Source organism: Panthera onca, chromosome D4 (genome assembly GCF_046562875.1).
Source record: "Panthera onca isolate mPanOnc1 chromosome D4, mPanOnc1 haplotype 2, whole genome shotgun sequence".
Taxonomy (NCBI): domain Eukaryota; kingdom Metazoa; phylum Chordata; class Mammalia; order Carnivora; family Felidae; genus Panthera; species Panthera onca.
Genome location: NC_138351.1, coordinates 73,939,793 through 73,961,859, shown reverse-complemented (window position 1 = coordinate 73,961,859; position 22,067 = coordinate 73,939,793). Strand labels below are relative to the sequence as shown.

At 45.6% G+C, this 22,067-nt stretch overlaps 1 protein-coding gene across 4 annotated transcripts in view; it reads left to right on the top strand.

The window, feature by feature from the left end:
- The window catches only part of FKBP15 (FKBP prolyl isomerase family member 15), a 57,774-nt gene extending 36,132 nt beyond the window's left edge, over positions 1-21,642 (top strand). For 2 of the 4 annotated variants that reach the window (XM_060608967.3, XM_078436566.2), the window contains 14 exons: positions 988-1,102; positions 2,736-2,845; positions 3,133-3,240; positions 3,689-3,783; positions 4,592-4,694; positions 9,724-9,895; positions 12,146-12,282; positions 14,218-14,373; positions 14,932-15,084; positions 16,056-16,178; positions 16,773-16,880; positions 17,164-17,834; positions 18,667-18,763; positions 21,012-21,642. In XM_060608967.3, coding sequence (XP_060464950.2) covers positions 988-1,102; positions 2,736-2,845; positions 3,133-3,240; positions 3,689-3,783; positions 4,592-4,694; positions 9,724-9,895; positions 12,146-12,282; positions 14,218-14,373; positions 14,932-15,084; positions 16,056-16,178; positions 16,773-16,880; positions 17,164-17,834; positions 18,667-18,763; positions 21,012-21,089 — 2,226 coding nt within the window. In that variant the 3' untranslated portion in view covers positions 21,090-21,642. The remainder of the gene's footprint in view (positions 1-987; positions 1,103-2,735; positions 2,846-3,132; positions 3,241-3,688; positions 3,784-4,591; positions 4,695-9,723; positions 9,896-12,145; positions 12,283-14,217; positions 14,374-14,931; positions 15,085-16,055; positions 16,179-16,772; positions 16,881-17,163; positions 17,835-18,666; positions 18,764-21,011) is intronic. The other 2 variants (XM_060608969.3, XM_060608968.3) reach the window with 2 other exon arrangements.
- Positions 21,643-22,067: the final 425 nt, after the last annotated feature.

Sequence of the window (22,067 nt, the reverse complement as noted above, 5' to 3'; positions counted from 1 at the left end):
GACAGCAGTCTGTCTCCTCTGCTGACATTTGCCAGGACAGTGGATTCTTTTTACTGCCTTGACATATTTGGTGGATAAAACATACCCCCAGTAATAAGAGGGCCTCACTTCCTTGGTGATCCATAGTGGAAGGGTGGGAGTGATGGCTGGTGAGCTAGGCCCCATTGGTGGGACACAGGGTATGTCAAGAGTGAAATAAAGGCCCAACTTGCCCTCTCCCCACTGCCAAGTGGACAATTACTATCCTATAGCCTGAGTTTTTTGTTTGTTTTTTGTTAATAATGGCTGGGTAGGTAGTTTATCTATCCCTGGAAATGAACTGGATTTCCTTAACTCAAGGAAGAATAACCATCATCATTTAAATGAAAGCTACTGTTTATTGAGCATTTCCTATCTGCCAGGCACTTAACTTACCAGCTGTTAGGAACTTTACATATATATCACTTTGTCTAGTCTACACAACCACCCTGAGTGGAGTTATTTTCATTTTATAGTTGAAGGGACCACAGTTCAGGAGAAAATGAAAGCTCTTGGTCACAAGAGCATCAGAATCTAGCAGGGAAGAGTCATCCTTTGGAGACTGATGGATTTACTTTGAAATCTCAATGAATACCTGTCCTGTGACCCCAGTGAAGCCTCAGCCATGTTTCTTTAGTTTAAAAATTTCTTAGACCATCAGTAGGCCCAGTGGCTGGGAGATGAATCCCTACTTAATTAAATTCGTACTGCCAGAGGACTGGGGAGTGACCTGAGACACACTTCCCTCACTTTCTGGGCAGGACTTTAGTGATCACGCACCACTGGATGACACAGATAACTCTCCTGCTGCAGTGCCTACCCAGTACCGAACTTGATCTACTCTGTCTCCACCCTTAACAAGGTTGCGTCTCCTTCCAGCTTAATCTCTTTATGCCATCAAAGACAGATTAAGCAGAAAAGAAAGACGTGAATGTTTTATAAACTGGCCATAACTTGGCATTTTCTCAGCCCTATGCAGGTATGCAAGCCTACGCTTATCCCCACGCGTCAGCCGTCACCTCCCAGCTGCAGCCCGCGCGGCCCCTGTACCCCACACCGCTCTCTCAGTCTCCCCATTTTCAAGGTAGGGAGCTGACCCCATGGTTTCTCATCTTCTGCTCCCCTTCCCCCCGCCGCCAGCCCGTTTTCATATTCACTCCAATAGATTTCTTCCTTTTTTTTTTTTTTTTTTTTTTTTTTTTTTTTTTTTTTAAATAGCTTTCTTGAGAGGGGTGCCTGGGTGGCTCAGTGGGTTAAACGTCCTGACTTTGGCTCAGGTCATGATCTCACCGCTTGTGGGTTCAGACCCCGCGTCGGGCTCTGTGCTGACAGCTCAGAGCCTGGAGCCTGCTTCAGATTCTGTGTCTCCCTTTCTCTCCACCCCTCCCCTACTCTCTCTCTCTCTCTCACATAAATCAAGGATTTTTTTCAGTAAAATTACAGAGTTGTGCAACCTTCTCGGCAGTCCAATTTTAGAACGTTTCCATCATCCCCAAAAAACCTGTCATGCCCACTTTCTGTTTTGTTTTTGCATTTTCTCCTGCTAGCCCTTTTACATTGCTCTGTCAGAGTGGTTCTGTAGAGTTTATAGAAAACTGTAAGAGAATAACATGTTGGGGAAAATTGTGAGAAAGCATGGTGACTGGGGGTATTCAGTATCTCAAATGGAAGCTACTTTGTTACCATTTTTAAATTATGAAAATAATAAGCTCTGATAAAAAAGTCAACACAAGAGTATAAAGTAAAAACTTCCTGTTCTCCATCATTAATATCCCTGACCGTGGGAAACTGTTAACAGTTACGTGGGTAACTTACAGGTATCTTTCATGCATGAACAAGTGTCTATAAAAAACTCATTGGTATAAAAAATAAAACAATAAAATGTAAATTTTGTATTAAAAAACGAAAGAAAATGAAATGTAAATTTTATGTTTAAAAACCAACACAAACTAAAACCTAAATAGCTGGAATGCTATCCTACCTTCTTATTCCGCAGCTTGTCTTAGGACAGCGGTAAGAAGAAGACAGCATATCCTACAACATAATTTATGGTCCCAGAGTGGTAAGGGTTTCATGGATGCTACTGTGTCTGGAGCCCTGCCCCTTCTCCATCTGGGAAACCATCTAATCTCTTCTCCTCTGTGAAATGTTCCCTGCTTGTTAACATCCCTACCTTCTCTCCTCCCACAGACAGAACTGCGTATATGTGTCACCAAAGAGTTAATCTTTGCTTTTCTCTGTGCTCCTTTTGTACCTTGTACATGGTCCATCTCTTGCACTTAAAACACTCTGTTGTAATAATCTGTTTTCATGTGAGTCTCCCCACCAGACTGTGAGCTCGCCAAGGGCAGAACCAGGTTTCATTCGTTGCTGAATCCCTGGTACCTGGTACGATGCCTGGCATGCACTTGGATGAGTGGAGAAGTAATCTGAGCTGTTAGTGCTATGGCAGACCAAAGTGGGCATCCTTGTGCCCTTAGACCAGACTGTCTCCCTCAATGCATTTTGCAGGAGCATAGCTTACTATTAGCTTTGGAGCCCTTTTCCTCTGTGTTCTCTATATCTTCTCCTGACAGTGTGAATCGCCTACAGCATTTCCCAGTATTTTTGAGATGTTAATTTCTTTCTTTCCTTTGCTGCAAGAGCTATTGGTTTTTCCTCATACAGTCTCCTCTGCTCCAGTTTCATAAGGTTCTTTTTGGCTTATGTCTGTTTAGGATCCAGTGACATGGCTTCGTTTCTCATGACTGAAGCCCGGCAACATAACACTGAAATTCGAATGGCAGTCAGCAAAGTGGCTGATAAAATGGATCATCTCATGACCAAGGTGACTGAGTCAGGGTTGGGGCTGTGTTGAAAGTAGGGGAATGAACAGGGGGTGCAAATAGGGAGCAACCAAGACTACGGGTAAACTCTTCCTTGGTTTCCTGTATTCCTAGTAGTTAGTAGTTATTTTCCTAGAAGGTTAGTTTTTATTTTGGAATCCAGGTGGCAGAAGAAAACTAGCTTATGTTCAAGATTGTCTCAGAAACTCTTCAAAAAAGTGGTCAGATCTTGGGTAAGTTTTATTTCTTCATTTAAAAATTTCTCACAAAGTCCTTCCCCCTTTTGTAGGTTGAAGAGTTACAGAAGCACAGTGCTGGCAATTCCCTGCTGCTTCCCAGCATGTCAGTTACAATGGAAACCAGCATGATTATGGGCAACATCCAACGAATTATTCAGGTGAGAGGGATCAAGAAGAGAACACAGCCTGCGGGTCTTGCCCCTTTTTCTTTCAGGATGCACTACGCTTTAAAACCTCTGCAGCACAGATAGAGAGCTTGTGATAAATGCTGCACTGAGTTGGGAAATTCTGGAAAATCCATTATGTCCTAATTTGAGTCCAAGTGCCTCATCAATATAGAGTCACAAGAAAACTTTTCTTTAGACTGTAGTTTGGAATTTTGCTTCATTTTATGTCCATGTATATGTTTAATCTATTGGGCATAGTGATTTGTATTCATCAGGTGTGGTTTGATGTTTTAAATATTATATCTGTATGGACATAAGTTCTAGTTTTTTAATCTCAAATTTTATAACAGTGTTACCTGTCAGTTCAAGCTGATTCCCTTATATTTCTGGCACTTTTCTCTTAAAAGCTCAAGTTATACATCATATATTTTGAATTTAGGAAAATGAAAGATTGAAACAAGAGATCCTCGAAAAGAGTAGTCGCATAGAAGAACAGAATGACAAGATTAGTGAACTAATTGAACGAAATCAGAGGTAATGACAGGTACGGGGCACTGGCTAGGATGGACAGAGGGTTTCATTTGTAAATGCCCAAGTTAGATAAGCATGTTTGTTTAGTGTAGTTTATGTGTACTTCTGCTATTTGTTTCCTGCCTGTCATGTGAATTACTGTTTGTTTTCTGAGAGGCATTTTGGTAGAAAGAGCACAGTAGGCTGTGATATAAGGCAAACCTGTGTTTGAATCCAAGCTCTGCTCTTTTGTTGCGTGGCTTTGTGTATTTATTTATTCCTCTTGGCCATAGTTTTTTCATCTGTAAAAGTGGTGTTAATACGTAGAAAACCCTTAGGAATACTGTCAACTCTTCTCTCTTTTGTGTGGGCTGACTCTATTTCATCAATGAGAACTTCACTGATTTCCATATAAAGCCCAAACATTGTGTAATTTTTCTAGATCCTTCTGAAGATATTAGGGGGCTGGTCAGGGGAACATGTCACAGCATATAGCATTTCACTTAAAGAATCATTCTTCCATATTTCTCTTTTCTAGGGTCTTTTGATTCCCACTTGTGGGGGGATTTGGGGGGGATAAGGGCTTTCTTTTCTTCCTTCCTCTTTTCTCTTTCATTCCCCCTCACCATACATGCTTCCAATTCCTCTTCTCTTCATTATGCAAGGCAATACCTCCAGCCCTGGTTCTTACCTCCAAACTTGATTACTGCAGATCTAAGGAAAACAAAAGTGCTTTCAGATTGTCTTTTGAAGTGTAGAGCAATGTTGTGAGCACTGATTGTGCCCGGTATACATTCGGTGCTCGATAAATGTCTTTTCCCCTATTTCATAGGTATGTTGAGCAGAGTAACCTGATGATGGAGAAGAGGAACAACTCGCTTCAGACAGCCACAGAAAACACACAGGCAAGAGTATTGCATGCTGAACAAGAGAAGGTAAAGTAACAAGGGAGAGGAAAGCCCATCAGGATGTGTAGAGCTCAGGAGTGGTCCTGTGTACGGACTTACCGATCTACTTTTCAGCAAACGTTTTTGCCATCATTGGGAAAAGAACTAGAAAGCATCCAACAGATTTTAGTATATCCACCGTCCAGACTTCTGTTTTATAATATGCTTTGCAATGGGTTGACTGAAAAACTATCCTTGATCTTAGTAATTTGATTAAGGTGAGGATTACACCATTTATTAGAAAACGAAATTTATTCTGTTGACACAATAGAAAATTCTTATGCCACATAACAAACACTATGGTGAAATTTAAGGTTGGTTACTTTGTTCCTTCACCTGCGTCTGCTGGAGCATTTTGAAGTACTGCTGTTTGGCTTTAGTCAGTTCAGAAGTAGGAATTTTGACCTGTTCTTGGAGTAGCTATAAGCAAGACTCTAGTGGGCCTTGGGCTGGGCTGGGCTGGTTCGGAAGCTCACTCCTCCTGTCTCTGCTCTGGCAGTACTGTTTATCCGGCATGGATTCCTCCTTGTTTGGGCTACCATTCCTCAGTTGGGAGCCCTTGACCCCATTGTCTGTTACCTCAAGTTTAAGAAATGGTTTACCTTTTCTATTTGAATGTTTCTTGGAAACTTGAAAAGTTGAGTTGAATGCATTTGATAACCTTGTGGAGTTTACCCACTTCCTCATGATGAGGATTCCTTACTTACGTCTCATGTAATTTTTCATTCTTTGTGTTCTCTTAGCTATAGTATCCAGGGAAGAAATATCTCCGACCTCTTAGCCTCTGATGAGCAGTGCCTTGCCTAGCACAGCCCCATTCCATCCTGATCCCGGTCCTTCCTCACTGTTACTTTCCACATCCCTTGTTTGTTGTGGCTGACTTGTCTGGCCTGGGTCAAGGTCAGCAGCCTATGACATTGGCATCACCAAACAGTACTGGGGTCACTTCACCACTCCCATTAGCCATACTTTTTATTACTTCTCCTTCCTCTACTTTTATTTTTTCTCTCCTTTACTCTTTCTTTTCTTTTCTCTTGTCTTGTCTTTTCTCTTTTCTTGTCTTTTCTTGTCTTGTCTTTTCTTTTCTTTTCTTTTCTTTTCTTTTCTTTTCTTTTCTTTTCCTTTCTTTCTTTGTTTAATCCATAGGCCTGGCAGGGACACCCAAACATGTTTGGTCTAGCTGTTAGACCTGTTATTCAGGTCTAAAATGATTACTAGAACTTCTAGATCAGTTGTTCCCAAATGCTAGTCTGGTTGCCTCAGAACCCTTGAGATGCTTGATTAAAAAATACATTTTCTTAAACTTCATCTTGAGATTCTAATTCAGGATATCTAGCCGAAAGCCAAATCTGAACTTTTAAAAACCTCCTTTTGATTCTGATGCACAGCCAGCTAAGGACCCTGCTCTTGTTAGTGGTTTCTTTTGCGGCAATTTCTGGACGTGGCAGCTGGGCACATTTGTTTTTAGTAATTTCACCATGTGATTCTCATGCTGAGTATCAATGGGGGTGTGTGTGTGAGTTCCAATAAAATTTTATTTACAAAAACAGGCAGCAGGCCAGTTTGGCCCGTGGGTCAGGGTTTGCCAACCCCATGAGTTAGCTTATTAATCCACCCACGTGATTCGTATTGATAAACAGAAATGTCTGGCCCGGTGCCTGTAACTGGTAGATGTTCTGTCTGTAAGAGCAGAAACATTAGTAATAATAACAGTGGTAGCAGCTGCAGTATGTTAAGTACCCACCAGGTTCTAGGCACCCTGCCTGCTTCCGCACATCGGAGAGCATCTCCTGGACTAAGGATCACAGGGCTTGGTGGGCGGGTACCAAGTACCACATGCCTCACTTGGCCACTTTTATTCCAGGGAAACTTTCAAGGCTCGACTCTCCCCCACTTGTCTTTTGCTCCACATCTTTCTTACTTAGCAGTCGTCCCTGTGAAAATTCTCCTAAAGGGAGATAATTGAGGTCCTTTAATCCCTGGAGACAGTTCTCTGCCTTCAAACACAGCTCAGAAAATTTTGGCTGAGTGCTCAGTGGATATTTGGTAAATGGAATTAATCATTATTATTATTTTTTTTTTTCTGTGACAGGGTTAGTATTTCCACATAAAACCCTGGACTAATGCAAGAGCTGTCGGAGGTCACTTGGTTTACAGAGGATCAAACTGCGACCCAGAGAGAGTCAGAGACTTGCCTAGGGCCTCACTTCCAGTCAGCTATGTCCTTTTTCCTTTTGGAAAGGAAAATTGCCATTTTTCTTTGGTACCATTTTCCTGCCTCTAACTTGAATGCTCTTTTTTACTTGTTTTTCTGAATTCTTGGTTCTCCCTGCCTTTTCTTTCCTTTCCTATTACTCATCCCTTCACTGTTTCCTCTGCACACACATGTGTGTTTGGGTGAAAGTATTGCTTTTCATGCTTCTAACAGGCCTTTCTAGGTAAGGCCCTGAGCTGAAAAGAACTTTTGAGTGACCTTTGACTTCGCTTGTCCTTTGGTGAGGGAGGGACCACCCATCCCACTGCCTCCCCTCCAGGGACGTACAGCCCTTCCAGTGGTCTTAGCTGCTGTGAGTCCTTTGTGAATGGCCCTCGCTCTGATATCTGTGAACTCTCGAGCCACAGACAGACATGATGCTCTGTGGGTGCTGTGTGAGCTCAGGTCCCATTAGGCCACATGTGGCAGGACAGTGACTAAAACTTTTTTTCTACTTGGGGCAGATGAAAACCCCTCTTCTCTCTGGAAGTTCTAGATACCATTGTCCTCTGTGTTTAACAGGTAAAAACCTAAAGCTACCACACAGCAAAAATAAGTATCTTAGAGCTCACTCCAAAGGTCTCATACTGTTAGAAGAAAAAATTATTTGGGCACTTACTGAAATAGTAAGGAAGACTTTATTCAGTATTGTTGCAGAAGGAGAGAAAGATTGGGCTCCTCCAAATACAGTAAGGACAGATGGGGGATTTATAGCTAAGGAGCAGAGTGAGGGTCAGTGCCAGAAAATGACTCAGAGGAGACATCATGGTTAGGGGGATTCTTGGCTAAACTGACCTAGTAGGATTCTTGCTAATGACAGGCCAAGGACTGAGATACCAAAGGTCGAGGATGAAGAACTTGTTCAGATATCAAGGACAGGGGTTGTCTCTGAATGGACATAGCAGGACTCTTGCTAAAACTAGGCTGGGCAGGCCACAGACAGGATGGGAGGCCAAGGTCAGGGGCTCAGAGGAGTCTGACTGAAGTTTGGTCAAGGAGAGAGTCTTTGTCAGGGGGTTCTCAATACTCATTCATAGCCTGTTTCTTTTTATTTTAGATACACTTTTAATTTGCTTTATTTCCCCCACTTTTAGGAGAGCCAGAATATCAGATTTTATTTTATTTTATTTCATTTTATTTTTTAAACTTTTAAAAATGTTTTATTTATTTTTGAGAGAGAAAGAGAGAGAGAGGGAGACAGAGCATGAGCAGGGGAGGGGCAGAGAGAGAGGGAGACACAGAATCCGAAACTGAGCTGTCATCACAGAGCCTGATGTGGGGCTTGAACCCACAAACCGTGAGATCATGACCTGAGCTGACGTCAGACGCTTAACCAACTGACCCACCCAGGTGCCCCCAGAATATCAGGTTTTAAACGTAAGCTAGAAGGGCGCCTGGATGGCTCAGTCGGTTAAGCGGCCAACTTTGGCTCAGGTCATGATTTTGCGGTCCGTGAGTTCGAGCCCCGCGTCGGGCTCTGTGCTGACAGCTCAGAGCCTGGAACCTGTTTCAGATTCTGTGTCTCCCTCTCTCTGACCCTCCCCTGTTCATGCTCTGTCTCTCCCTGTCTCAAAAATAAATAAAATGTTAAAAAAAAAATTTTTAAACATAAGCTAGAAAACCAGTAAAGGCTTTGGAAAGCTTAAATCTGCAGGGGTGCAGTGAATACCATAAGAAGGGACAAGTGACAGTAAGAAAGTAAACAACTATAAATGCACAAGTAGATAGTACAGGAGGAGGAACGGGAGTAGCAGCGTAATAGTATAGGAGAGATGGTCCAACCACATCAATACTTCACTGTCCAAAATCAAGACTGGTCACCAGCCGAGCAACTGTTCACTGCCTTTCCTGTTATCTCATTTTTCCTCACTTTTATGGGAGCACATCAGTTCAGGTGACCAGACTGTGGTATTTGTCACTTGTTTACCATTCTGTTCCGTTGACCGTCCTCTTAATCATCATGCGTACTGCATAGACTATCATTAGAGGGCTCTCCAGGGTAATCACTGTGGTTTCGCCAGATGTTACTCGAGCACGCACACGTAGCTTCCCTTAGGCCAATCCAGGGCACCGTTTGCAATACGTTCAGCCCTCAGAAAAACTGAAACGTTTCCTTCTTTTGTTAGCTCTGTGCTTCCAAGAACCCCCAGCACAGTTGCTCTCATGTGGTTGAGCTTTCCATCGTAATACTGCCAGTGGTCAGGACCTCTAGGGAGAAGCTGCAAACTCACAAGTTGACGGTGTTGAAGGCGTTCAGTTTAAATTTTAAAAGATCCTTTTCTTATTAAAAAAAAAAAAAAAACCATACGTGTTTATCCTAGGAAAGTTAGAAAACGGGCAGGGATACCATTTCTCACGTATCAGATTGGTAACATTTAATAGTAGGCTGTGGCTCTGTCCCCGACGTCTTCTCTCATACCCCGTTCTTGATAGTTGCATGCAGGATAGATGTATCACAATTTGCTTCATCAAGCCCATTTCCCAGCATTTTATTTTTCCACTCTTTTGCAACTGGAAACAATCGGCAGTGAAGATCTCGTGGCAAAATTTTTGTAATTTCGCTGAATGCTTCCTAAGGACGGATTTCCGCAAGGGAATTCGTGGACCAGAGACGCATATTGAAGGCTTGATTTCGGTTTAATGCATGTTAAGGGTTAGCTCCCTTCCTGCCAGTTCAGTCAGCAGAGTGTGTGCGGTTGGGTCCTCACTTGGAGGCAAGGGACAGCTGTGTTTGAAGTGGCGTCATACTTTGTTACTATTCAGGCCAAGGTGACAGAAGAGTTAACAGCAGCCACCGCTCAAGTCTCTCGTCTGCAGCTGAAGGTGACCGCTCACCAGAAGAAGGAAGCGGAACTGCAGATGCAGCTGACAGAAAGCTTGAAGGAGACAGACCTCCTCAAGGGTCAGCTCGTCAAACTGCAGGCAGAGCTCTCAGGTGCGTCGTTGGTGGAGGGGCTGCGACGTTTGCCGTTTAAACTTCAAGAATGAAAGTGTGGGGCACCTAGGTGGCTCATTCAGAACAGCACGTGACTCTTGATCTCAGGGTCGTGAGTTCAAGCCTCACGCTGGGGGTAGAGTTTACTTAATAAATAATAATAATAACAATTATTATTATTATTATTATTATTATTATTATTATAAAAAGGAATTTAACCGTGTCCTTCCTCCCCATCCATTTGTCATGACGCTCATGAACTTTGCTTGGGAGGGACTGAGGCAAAAATGAAAGTAGGCCTGTATCAACCTACACGATTGCTTGACATAAAGGACAACTAAAGAATGGACTACCCGTCTGGATAGACCAGCCGCCACTCTTCTACTTTGTTTGGGCCAGTGTTGCCTTCAGTACCTTTGAGTTAATGGGTTCCTCTAACTCGTGACTCATTGGAAGTTTAAGGAAGAAATGCTTCCTGTGGCGGTTGCCTTCTTTTTAGAGGGTGGACTCCAGCCCTTCAGTCTGGCTCTCCAGCTTGGCCTACTTCCTCTTATGTTGCTCAGTTCATCTTGGCTCTGGACATCCTAACCAGCCTGCTGCAGCTTCAGCCCATCCTGTGGTTCTTGTCTTGTTTTTCCTCCATGCTCTTCCCTGGACTTGGTGTGTCTGCTGTCACCAATGTTTGCCTCTAATTCTCCAGAATTCATTCTTCAGAAACTTTCTTGGTTTTTTTTCCTACAACATTTGATTTCCTTTAAAATCCTTTACCTCTAAGTACGTTATTCTGACATTATCAGAGTTAGCCTTAGATCAGCACGATTTACATGTCCGTGTTCCCTCCTAGAATACAAGCCTCTGGAGGACAAGGATGGTGTCTTGCTCATCTTCGCTAAGTCCTTTTCTCCAAGTTAGTGTTAGTTCAATGCCTGGCACAAAGGTGCTGCTCAAGACACGGGGCCTTGAATAGAAGATTTGGGAAGCCCAGAGTGCTTCATGCACCTGATTCATGCACCTCGGTGTATAGGAACAAATGTGAAAGGCACAGATGGGACCGGGGGTGGGGCATAGCTGGAGCAGCAGCAGAACTGGGAAGACACAAAGTTTGCTTGCCTGAAAAGAGCTAAAAACACTGATGTCAGTCATTAGAGTGATACCTTGAAGATATACCCTTTCCCTTTTAGAGTGTCCCCCGGGTGCACCTGAGGGACAGTCTTAGATTTGAATGTTGTACAGATGTCTTCTTTTCTGCTTTGGTGATGCCCTAGGACGATTACTTCTAAAGCGCCATAAGGGTCTCAAAAGTTTTCCCAACAAATGTAACTTTGAGGTGTTACCTTTTTAAGAAATATTACAAATAGCTTTATTTGAGCATTTATTTGATATTTTATGTTTTATTATTTTTTTTAAAGAGAGAGATAGTGTGAGCTGGTCGGGAGGGTGGGGGGGGGGGGGAGAGAGAGAGAGAGAGAGAGAGAGAATGAATCTTAAGCAGGTTCCACACTTAGCACAGAACCCAACACAAGGCTCCATCCATGACCCTAGGATAATGACCTGAGCTGAAATCAAGAGACTGAATGAGCCACCCAGCCGCCCCTGTTTGATTTTTTTTTTTTTATGTTTATTTATTTTTGAAAGAGAGAGAGAGGCAGTCTGCAAGTGGGTGAGGGGCAGAGAGAGAGGGAGACAACAGAATCCAGACGGAAGCAGGCTCCAGGCTCTGGGCGGTCAGCACAGAGTCTGATATGGGGCTCAAACCCATCAACTGTGAGATCATGACCTGAGCCAAAATCGATCGCTTAACTGACTGAGCCACCCAGGTACCCCCCTGTTTGGTGCTTTAAAAGCAAACTCTTGGTAGAATGTCCCAACTACCAAGAAGGTTGGGAGTATCTTACCGGGCGGTGAGACAGGGCCTGGACTAAAGCTAAATAAAGATCAGTTCAGTGTGTGGAGCCGATGACTGAAAGAGGATTGTGGCACTGATACATGTCGCCGGTGGTTTCGGACTGCTTCAAATGTTTCCTTTCAATTTTGTAGAGAAGGTGACACACACAGAGAAATGAGCATGGGTCGGTGAGGGTGTTGGTTCGTGACCTGATACACCTTTTGCTGGTCAGTGAGTTGGTGCCAAAGGGAGTGAGAGGAAGGCGCTCACGTGGTTGAATTGGGAGACCTTGGGGTGCGGTTTGGAGGAGCGGCTGGGATGCCCCTGGTTGTGCGGCTAGTAGTCTCTTTGTCGTTATATCCCAGAGCTCCAGGAAACCTCCGAGCAAGCACAGTCCAAATTCAAAAGTGAAAAGCAAAGCCGGAGACAACTGGAGCTCAAGGTGACCTCCCTGGAGGAGGAGCTGGCAGATCTTCGAGCTGAGAAGGATTCTCTGGAAAAGGTGAGTTCTACAACTAAAGTTTCTCTGTTGGACTCAGGTGGCCAGGATCAGCTTTTAAATTTTTTTTTTTTTAACGTTTATTTATTTTTGAGACAGGGAGAGACAGAGCATGAACAGGGGAGGGTCAGAGAGAGGGAGACACAGAATATGAAGCAGGCTCCAGGCTCTGAGCTGTCAGCACAGAGCCCGATGCGGGGCTAGAACTCACGGACCGCAAGATCATGACCTGAGCCGAAGTTGGCCGCCTAACCGACTGAGCCACCCAGGCGCCCCAGGATCAGCTTTTAATAAACATTTTTATTTTCCTTTAAATGTTAACAGTAGCATGTGTTCATTGTAACAAATACAAATAAGACAGAAAAGTATAAAATCAAAAATAAAATTTATCTTGTTTTCCTCTCCAATCTCAAGCGTTAGAGGTAACAACTGTAAACAACGCATGATTATCCGTGCAGGTTGTTTTCTGTGTGTATAAAACATATGTACACCTGCACTTACGCATACATATATGTACACGGATCATTTTTTAACGATAAGATAATTATGCTTAATGCTTTTTTTTTTTTTTTTTAACATCCTGGACATTGTACTACTAAGAATGAGAACTTTCTCATTCCATTTAACTACAGCATAGTAGTCTAGTCTACTGTGAGGTTATACCATAATTTATTTATTCATCTGTTGATGGATATTTATATTTCTGTTTTTTCACAATTTCAGGCATTGCTGCTGTAGACATCCTTGTATTATATATTTATTTTTTGTGAATTTATTTGAGCATTTCCATAACCTTGATTGCTTGAATTAGAATTGCTAGATCACAGGAAATGCTACACATCTAAAGTTTTAAAATGCACATTGCCAGATTATTTTCAAAGAAGGGTATGCTGGCTTACATTTCCAGCATTGTGGAAGCCCGTTTCTCTATATTCTTTCCACCTCGGCTTATGTCAGTTTTTCTAATATTCATAGTCTGATAGGTGCGGTATGCTGTCTTGTTTTAACATGTATTTTTGTTAGTAGTAAAGCTTTCATATATTTAATACCTATTTGTATTTCTTCTGTAAATTTTCTTTTTAATGTCCTTTGCTCTCTTTTCCTGTTGTAATATTAGTTTGATTTATAAACATTACTGAGGGTGTTCATCCTTTGTCACTCAGAGATGTTACAAATATTATTTAGTATTTGTAGTATCTTTTGTTGTGTTAAAATTTTAAGGTCAGCCTAAACTAGCCCCATTGAACAAAATGGGAACATTCCTGGTTTTTTCCTCTGTTCTGGAACAGTTTAAATATGAAAAGAACAAACTGTTTCTGACATTTCTATAAAACTCTTTAGTAAGGGCTTTGTGGCCTGGTTCCTTTTTAGGGGATAAATCTTGGTTTTCATTTTCAGTTTCTTCTGATTTTATCAGTTTTTTTTTTTTTTTAACCTAATTCCTTCTGATTTTTGGGGGGGCTGTTTTAGTTTTTCATTGTTACAGATACCACTACAGTGACCACCCTTGTAACACAGTTTTTGTGGGCATGATTTATTGCTTCCTTAAGATAAATGGTAATTTGTGAGATTCCTGGGTGTGTATATTTTGAAATTCCTTTCACAGGACTGCTAAATTGCCATCCAAAGAGAGAATACCTATTTATTTTCCTACTAGCAGGTATGAAAGTGTCCACTTCCCTATGCTCTTACACTGTTAAGATATTTACCATCTCTTAATAGAATTGTAGATAAAACCATTCTTGTTTTCCTTTCTTCTTGTCACAATTTTTCTCGTCCAGTAGCTGAGAATGTTAAATATAGAAGGAAAATTAAATTTAACGTTGAATTGTTTCCAGAAGGACCCAGCAGGGTCCAAAGCTACCACCAATATCACCACCTTCTGCATTGATCCTTGGTCAAACAGCCAGAGCTGACGATGGTTCTCTTATTCCTAAGAACCTCTCTGAAAGGAAAAAGAAGTCTGCTCAAGAGCGCTGTCGGGCCGAGGAGGAGATCGATGAAATCCGTAAGTCCTACCAGGAGGAACTGGACAAGCTTCGGCAGCTCTTGAAAAAGGCTCGGGTGTCCACAGACCAAGCAGCTGCAGAGCAGGTAACGGGAAACTGACGCACTTGGAAATAGGCCTTCAGGTACATGATCATCCTTGGAAAAAAGGGATTTACTTGGGTAAATCAGGCGGGGAAGCCCGGGAGAGTGGCAGGGCACACCTGGATCTCTAGTCCATTTGACAGAGACCTTTCTCCTTGTAAGTTCATAAATTCATATTTGTGCGTCTAACTGTTGAGTGAATTGGTGCCCTCAGTTTGGTCACCTCTGGGAACTTTGACAAAACTGTTTCTTCTGAACCTGTAAGGTTTAGGGCCCAGATTCTGAAAAGTGTGATCACGTCACGGTCCTGTCCTCTTGCAACCTTGCTGGGCAGTCACACCTTTATCTGGTTGGAGTAGTTTTTAGACTCCCGACAGCCAATGACATCTGCGTCCCTACGTTTACAAAGTACATTTACTTTGAAAGTAATCAAGGTCTTTCAAATAGTTGTGTTCCTATGAAGTCTGGGCTGTTAGCTTATTCTTTTTGCCTAATGAAAGATGGGCTTCCCTAGCTGTGACGGCTCTCGCCCGGGATGCGGTCATTCCATTCTCTTGGCAGCTGTCTCTCGTACAGGCTGAGCTGCAGACCCAGTGGGAAGCAAAATGTGAACACCTGTTGGCCTCTGCCAAGGATGAACATCTGCTGCAGTACCAGGAAGTGTGTGTGCAGAGAGACGCCAGCCAGCAGGAGCTGCTCCGCCTTCAGGAAAAGGTAGGTGTTTCTCCTGGGCCAGACAGCTTAGCACGGTTAATGTGACGTGAACACGTGGAGTCTCGTAAATTCTTTTGAACCTAAAAGATGTTACCAGCTCGAAAACCAAAACCAAACCACACTTGCTCAATTCTCCGGTCTGTCAGTAGTCTTACTGATTTGGGATGACAGGTCTGTGACCTCGAGAGAGAAAAGGCAGCACTGGTGTTCTGGAAGGTGTTTAATTCCATTATTTGGTCATTTATGACGCAAATCTTTATTGAGTGCCAGTTGGACTCCAGATACCGTTAGGGAAAGGGCTTACAAAGGACTCTGCCCTCGAGAACCTCACAGTCAAGAAAGGGAGACAGACACAGATCAGCACTGAGTGCTGTGAGGCGCAGAAGAGGAAGTGCCTAAGGGAGCAGAGCCAAGAAGGACAAGTGGCCTCGGGAAGGTGAAGAAGGCGGCAGAACACCCTGGGCGGAAGCACACAGATGGGATGGGGCGTGGGTATGGTAGACTCATTGGCACGAAAATGACAGAGCTAGAAGATGGGTAGGGTCTTGGTATGAAAGTCCCCACGTCTGGAGGTCACTGTCCACCCTTACAGTATCTAGTTGAAAATCTTGGACCCACAGGTGATGAAGGCAGTCTTGCAGGTGAATAGGCTGCTTCTAATGACTGGTGTTTATATGTCTGTGTCCCTGGACTTACATCCCCCCTTTTCTCATCATGCTTTTGACCTGGTTAGAACAGTGCGAGTGGCCTTACTGGGGAAGCAGAGACAAAATTGTGAGTTGAGGCTGAGTGATGAGGAAATAGAATGCCCTGAGTCAGCAGGCCTGGGGTGGGCGGGGCGTATGGACACCAGCAGACCTTCCTGAGGTTAACACTGATGCTTAGGATGGTTCTGGTCCTCCTGGGTGTCCTGACTTGGATCTGGCAGTGCAGGCTCCCGAGGCCATGGCCACGGTCTGGTTGTTTTGCAGTGTCTAGCTCTCCAGGCCCAGGTCACAGCCCTGACAGAGCAAAATGAACAGCACACCAAAGACCTGGAGAACAAGTCCCACATGTCTGGGGTTGCAGCTGCTGCCACTGACCCCTCAGAGAAGGTGAGTATTTCGAAGAAGCAGCCCAGGTCGTATCAGGGGATTGATGAGCGTAGCAGGCATTCAGAAAGAATGTGGCCAATGTGTTGTGTTGATAGCTTTATTTTCTGCCTTTAGTGATAGACCACTTGTTTGACTTAAGTAAAAATTAACCCCTTGGAGCCCGTCACTTTGGTGGCAAAGCCCAGAGGGCCCTATCCTGAGGTTTTGACAGATAAGGGAAGTGCCTCTAATTTACAAGAATGAGGAGCGTGCCCAGCATCTGGTACCACTAATCGTCATAGCCCACGGCAGCTCCGGTGGTGACCATGGTGGGAAGAAGCAGCAATAAATGCTATTTAAGCAGCTGTGGGCACACGTGTCACAGCTCGCCTGTCCCTGGTAGCCCTTCCATCCAACACGGTTCCTTATTTAACATCATCCTCCACAGTGACAGCCTTCGGCGTCTCAGTTCATGACCAGCTGTGTTGTCTGATCGGTTCCAGGAGGCTTCATTTCAGCCCTCCAAACGCCTCTCTAGAGCTGACACGCGTCCCTTGATCACTCCATTCTGGCAGCATACAAGTTTTGTTTCGCTCTCCTCATGTCTTCACACAGGTCAAGAAGATCATGAACCAGGTGTTCCAGTCCTTACGGGGAGAGTTCGAGCTGGAGGAATCTTACAATGGCAGGGCTGTTCTGGGGACCATCATGAATACCATCAAGGTGTGGCCGGCTGTTGATTGTTTCACTGAAGCGGGTATCTTGTTGCTTAAGTACCTTCCAAGGGATCATAAATTTCAAAGGTATTCCAGACTGTTCATCAATAATTAGGATAATTGGAGTGACTTTTATCTGGATACATAAGGGCAGCCTCCTGTGAGAGGAAGAGGCAAAGTCATTTGAGCTGCATGAGTAGTTGTGTAAACAGGGACCAGGGACGGAAGTGATAGGAATGCCTGCTGTTTTCCTCTTAGCGGTCATCTCCTCCTCCTTGGCTTTTGAACAGATGGTGACTCTTCAGCTGTTAAACCAACACGAGCAAGACAAGGGACAGAGCAGCAGTGAAGAAGAGGAGGAGGAGAAAGAAGAGCGGCCTCGGCAACCTTCAGTCTCAGGCAGTGCTGGACCGCCTCCAGCGCCCCTGAGCAGGGAGATGCAGGGGTCCCCCTCACTGTCACCGGAGCAGGCAGTGCAGGAGGCTGTCCCCCCGCCTCCTCGGGTCCTCCTCACTCCCCAGGAAGAGGTACAGGGAAGGGAAGGGGAGCCCTCAGAAGCAGAGGCGCTCTCAGAGATAGAAGAGGGGTCCCTCTCACCTGAACTGACTTGTGGCCCCTCCCAGAGAGCTCTGGGGCCTCCGACTTCCGTTCCCCCTATGCCTCCGGGCCCTGTACTTGTGGACTCTGAGTGCGAGGAGACACTTGCCAGCCCATTGGAAAATCCCTGTGTTGAGGAGCCAGAAAGCACTGCGAGACTGTCCCTGACTTCACACCTCTTGAAGGGGGACCCACTAGCCTCGGGGTCCGAAAGTCCAGGAGAAGAGCCTCAGCCTCCAGAGCTCAAGAAAGATGAGGATGTCACTAGCTCCGCTGTTCCCTATAGGGAGCCAGGGGGCACAGAGGCGGGTTCTCCAGCTGTTGGAGCAGCAGGCGGACCCAACCACTGTTCTCAGCACACCAGGTATGTCTGCCTTAGCAGAGTTTCCAGAACAAGGCGGCTGCATGTGGAGGTTGCCGCTGGTTTTTCTAGGGCTGATAACGCATCCTCAGAGGTGGACTCTCTGATTCGCTTATTCATTCAGTCATGTAATGTGAGAGGCTCTGTGGTTGGCACTGTGATAGGGTGGTAGGCAAGGCAGATTTGGTTCTTGAGTTAAGGAGCTTATAGTCTAGTGGGGAAGACAGACAAATATTTATGTATTATAAAAGTATGATAAGTGCATAAAAAAGAAATTCTCTATTATTATAATAGAGAATAAAGGGGGAATTATTCTACTTTAGATAGAGAGGTTAGGGAAGGATTCTGAGAATGCAATTTTTAAACTGGGACCTAAAGAATGGAAAGGAGCCTTCAATGCCAGGAGTGGGAGGAAGAGACTGCAGAAAGCAGGAACAGCACGTGTAAGGGCCCTGTGGTAGAAAGGGACATGACACAATCAAGGAACTAAAGAAGGCACAGTAAGTAGGAGAGTGGTGTTAACCTGAGATTGGAGAATGAAGTAGGGACCGAGTCATGTGAGATTTTGTATCACTCTTAGAAGTTTGGACTTTACCATGAAAAGCTACTAAAGGGATTTAAGCAAAAAAGTGACACGGCCTGATATATTCGTTTTAAAAGATCACGCTGGCTGTAGGTTATGAAGGGAGTAGGAGCGCCAGAGGCTAGCATGGAGGCGGGAGGAGTTCCTGGGTGGTCATCACAGCTGTTGAATTCTTTCCTCGTGTGGGCGCCGTGGGCTGGAACAGGAACAGCAACATTGTCTGTGACTTGATTTTCTTGATTTTTCCTTCAGTCTCTCTGGGGATGAAGAAGATGAACTGTTTAAAGGGGCAACTCTGAAAGTTTCGAGGCCCAAAGCACAGCCTGACGAGGAGGATGAAGATGAGGTGGTAAGGAAATCCCAGACACTGCCGAGTCCTCCTGCCACTACCTGGGGGCCCTTCCCCGCTGGCCCTGAGAAGAGGACCGGAGTCTGTGGGTGGCCCACACCCTGGGCTCTGTGTGCAGCGCCCTGTGGGAGCAGGCTTGGGGCTGGGAGGGGGCAGCTCTGTAAGCAGAGGGGGGATGGGCAGATACCACTTCACTCCTGAAAAAGGATCACGATCTCCGTCCATGTGGGAATGGTTTCTACTGTCAGTGAAGGAAGTTGCGCCGCTCAGTCCTGCATTAAAACGCTACAGCCTCAGGTTCCCTCAGGTCTGCTCAGAGACCATGTGCATTATACAACCTGAAGGGACTTGGAAGGTCTTGTCTTGCATCCTTATTCATAGACAGAGAAACTGAGGCTCCAAAAGGTGGTTTACCCAAAGCCACAGAGGGAATTAGTGGCAGAGCTGGGCTCCTCCTGAACTGGGCACCTGTTTCTGAGCGTTCCTGCTTCCCCAGCCTGCTTTCCAAGCTGCTGTCTTGTTTTGTCACCACAACACCCAGGGTAGAAAACAGCCTCGCTCTACAGAGCTCCAGGGTGGCGGCCGGAAGCAGCTTGCCCGTGCAGCCTGTCCCCACTCCGCAACGCCAGGCTGTCACTAGGACATTCAGCTGCTCTGATGGGAATGTCACTAGAGGAGGCGTGGATGGAGAACACACACCAGCCTCAGGCTCAGCCTGTCCCAAGGACAGAAACGTGCGGTGACTGGGGGCACATTTTCTCCCCTCACATGTCAGCCAGAGTGGGCTTTGCCTTTGGCCAGAACCAGGGGGTGTGGCAGAGCAAGGAGCTGGCTTGCATCTACCAAAACCTTTCCCTCCTGCCTGTGCCCCTGCGGGACACGCACCATTTCCTCCTGTTAGCCTTCAACAATTACATTTCCGTTCAGGAATTCTGCATATGAATTCTGCACTTAAAAATAAGAACGAAAAACCAATTGAGTATCCCAAGTGGCTGCCCTAAATAGTTGGAGTGTTTAATTAGCAGTATATTATTGGTATTACTATGAATACTACCAAGTTAATTCCTATTTCCGGGGTACTCTGAAAACCTCACAGACATTCTCATTGAATACGCTACTAATCCAGTGAGGTAGGCACTTTTATCCTGTTCTATAGGAAAGAGGACTGAGGCTCAGCAAGTTTAAATAACATGCTCAGGGTTATCATGCTGGTAAATGGAGAGCCGGAATAGAACAGAAGCAGTGAGCCACATTTTTATTCACTACTGTCAGAGCGTAGAGATCACCTAGTTGATGCCCAGCGAGAGGCACAAGGTCTGTTAGTTGGTGGTGGAGATGGGATCAGCCCAGGCACCCCTGACCACATCATGCTGCCTTCTGTTTGGCCGGCCCTGTGAAGACTGACCCTGGGCCAGGGTAGCTCATAGCAGGAGGTATCTTAGTAGGGGGTGGTCTGTGCGTGCCTTTCTCCGGCATCAATCCCTGCTGCCCCCATGGGACCTGGTCCCCACCAAGCCAGAAGAAAAGGCCAGGAGCTCAAGTCATGAAAAGTAGGGGAATTTCCTCCATAGCCCGTTAATCCCCCTTTTCCTACTACCCGGGTGGAGGAAGCGAGGGAAGGGCCAGTGAGATCAAGGATGCGGGGGCCGTGGCCCTGTGCTCCTGGGCTTTCTTCATCTCTTGGCTTCTCCACTTGGTAATGTGGCCAAGCCGCTGAACTCAACTCTCTCTCAAATGGCGGGGTCACATCTAGAACCAGACAGGCCACCATGGGCCACAGCAATGTTTTTTCGGATGGAGCTGTATTCTTTCCAGCCTCCCTTCATCTTCCTGCATCTTCTCTCTCCCCTTAGGGCTGCTCTGCTTCTCTCTTTCTTCCTCCTGCTCCCATCTCTCCCCTATCGACCCTGCTTTTCCCACACGAAATGTGTAAGTCACTGCATGAGAAGAAACCTGTCAAATCGATACATGTGTTTCACAAATAAATGACCAAATTAGCCAAACAAAGTTGGTCTTCTTGTGTCTGTGTTGGAAGATCGCCTCCCTTCTCTGCCCGCTTGTCTCAGCTTTATCTGGAAGCCCAGGTTTGATGGCCTCGGGGTTAGTCCTTTCAGTAAAACCGTAACCAACACCCTCCTTTCCAACCTGGAGCCGGGAACGGGTGTCAGTTCACTTCCCCTCACACAGGCGGGAAGGCCGTGTGGTGCAGGGACAAGTGAGGACTGACTACTCTTTCCTGTTTTGGCAGAGCTTGAAGGGACGCCCGCCCCCGACACCCCTTTTTGGAGATGATGACGATGATGATGACATTGACTGGCTGGGATGAAGCCCCAGGAAACCGGTGCAAAGGTTTCTCTACCGCCCCTTCCCTAAGCGCGATTTTGCACAGCCAGCCCTGGGTCTAGACGAGCCACAGGGGGAGGTGAAGGTGAGCGTTCTGAGGACAGCGGTGCAGATATCCGAGTTCCCCAGCTTCTGAGCGCCCCGCCCGGCTGGTCCGAGAGGAGCGTGAGCCTGTCTTCACAACGTTGGGGTCCCGCCTCAGTGTCCCGTTGGGAGGAAAGGCTGGTGGGTAGCCTCCAGCCAGTCACCTACAAGAGTCCCGTCCTCTTGTGAGCTTTTTAGTCTCTTCACTAACTCAGACTGATCTGCCTCCCGATGCTCAACTGTGCACCAGCAACAGAACCTGTCGCCTCGGGTGAGGTCTCCCTGGTGGAACCCAGGGTGGATTACACTGTCTAAACCCCGGTTTGGTTAACAGCCTTCCCTGCAGTCCTGGGACATGTATCTTTTCTCTGCCTTAAATCTGATACAAGAGGTCAATGAATATTTGAAATTAACAAAACTCAAATAAATGTCTGCAATGGAACTTGACACAAGCTCTTGGGGAGAAATCGAATTTGGTGCTAAGGCAGGCCGTGCTCCTCTCTGGGAACCTCAGGGTAAGAGTTGTAACAGACCTGGGTTGGTTAACATGCACAAAAGCATTAAGACATACTCCCTGGGTACCCCGGAACTCAGGCTTTCAAGGAATGTCCCCACTCTGCTGTCCCCATTCGTCCCAGCCGTTGAAGGCTTGGGGCATCGTGGTTATCTGAGAACCCGTCATTTCGTTCGCTTGATCTGGCACACTCAGTCTTGCACCCTAGGAAGCCGTGGACAGAAGGTGGGAGGGTCCAAACGCTGCATTATCATTCATCATGGCACCTGAGGGACTGATTCTCCTCCCCCCCCTTTTTTTAAGTTTATTTATTTTGAGAGGGGGAGGGAAGGCGGGGTGGAGAGAGAGGGAGAAAGAATCCCA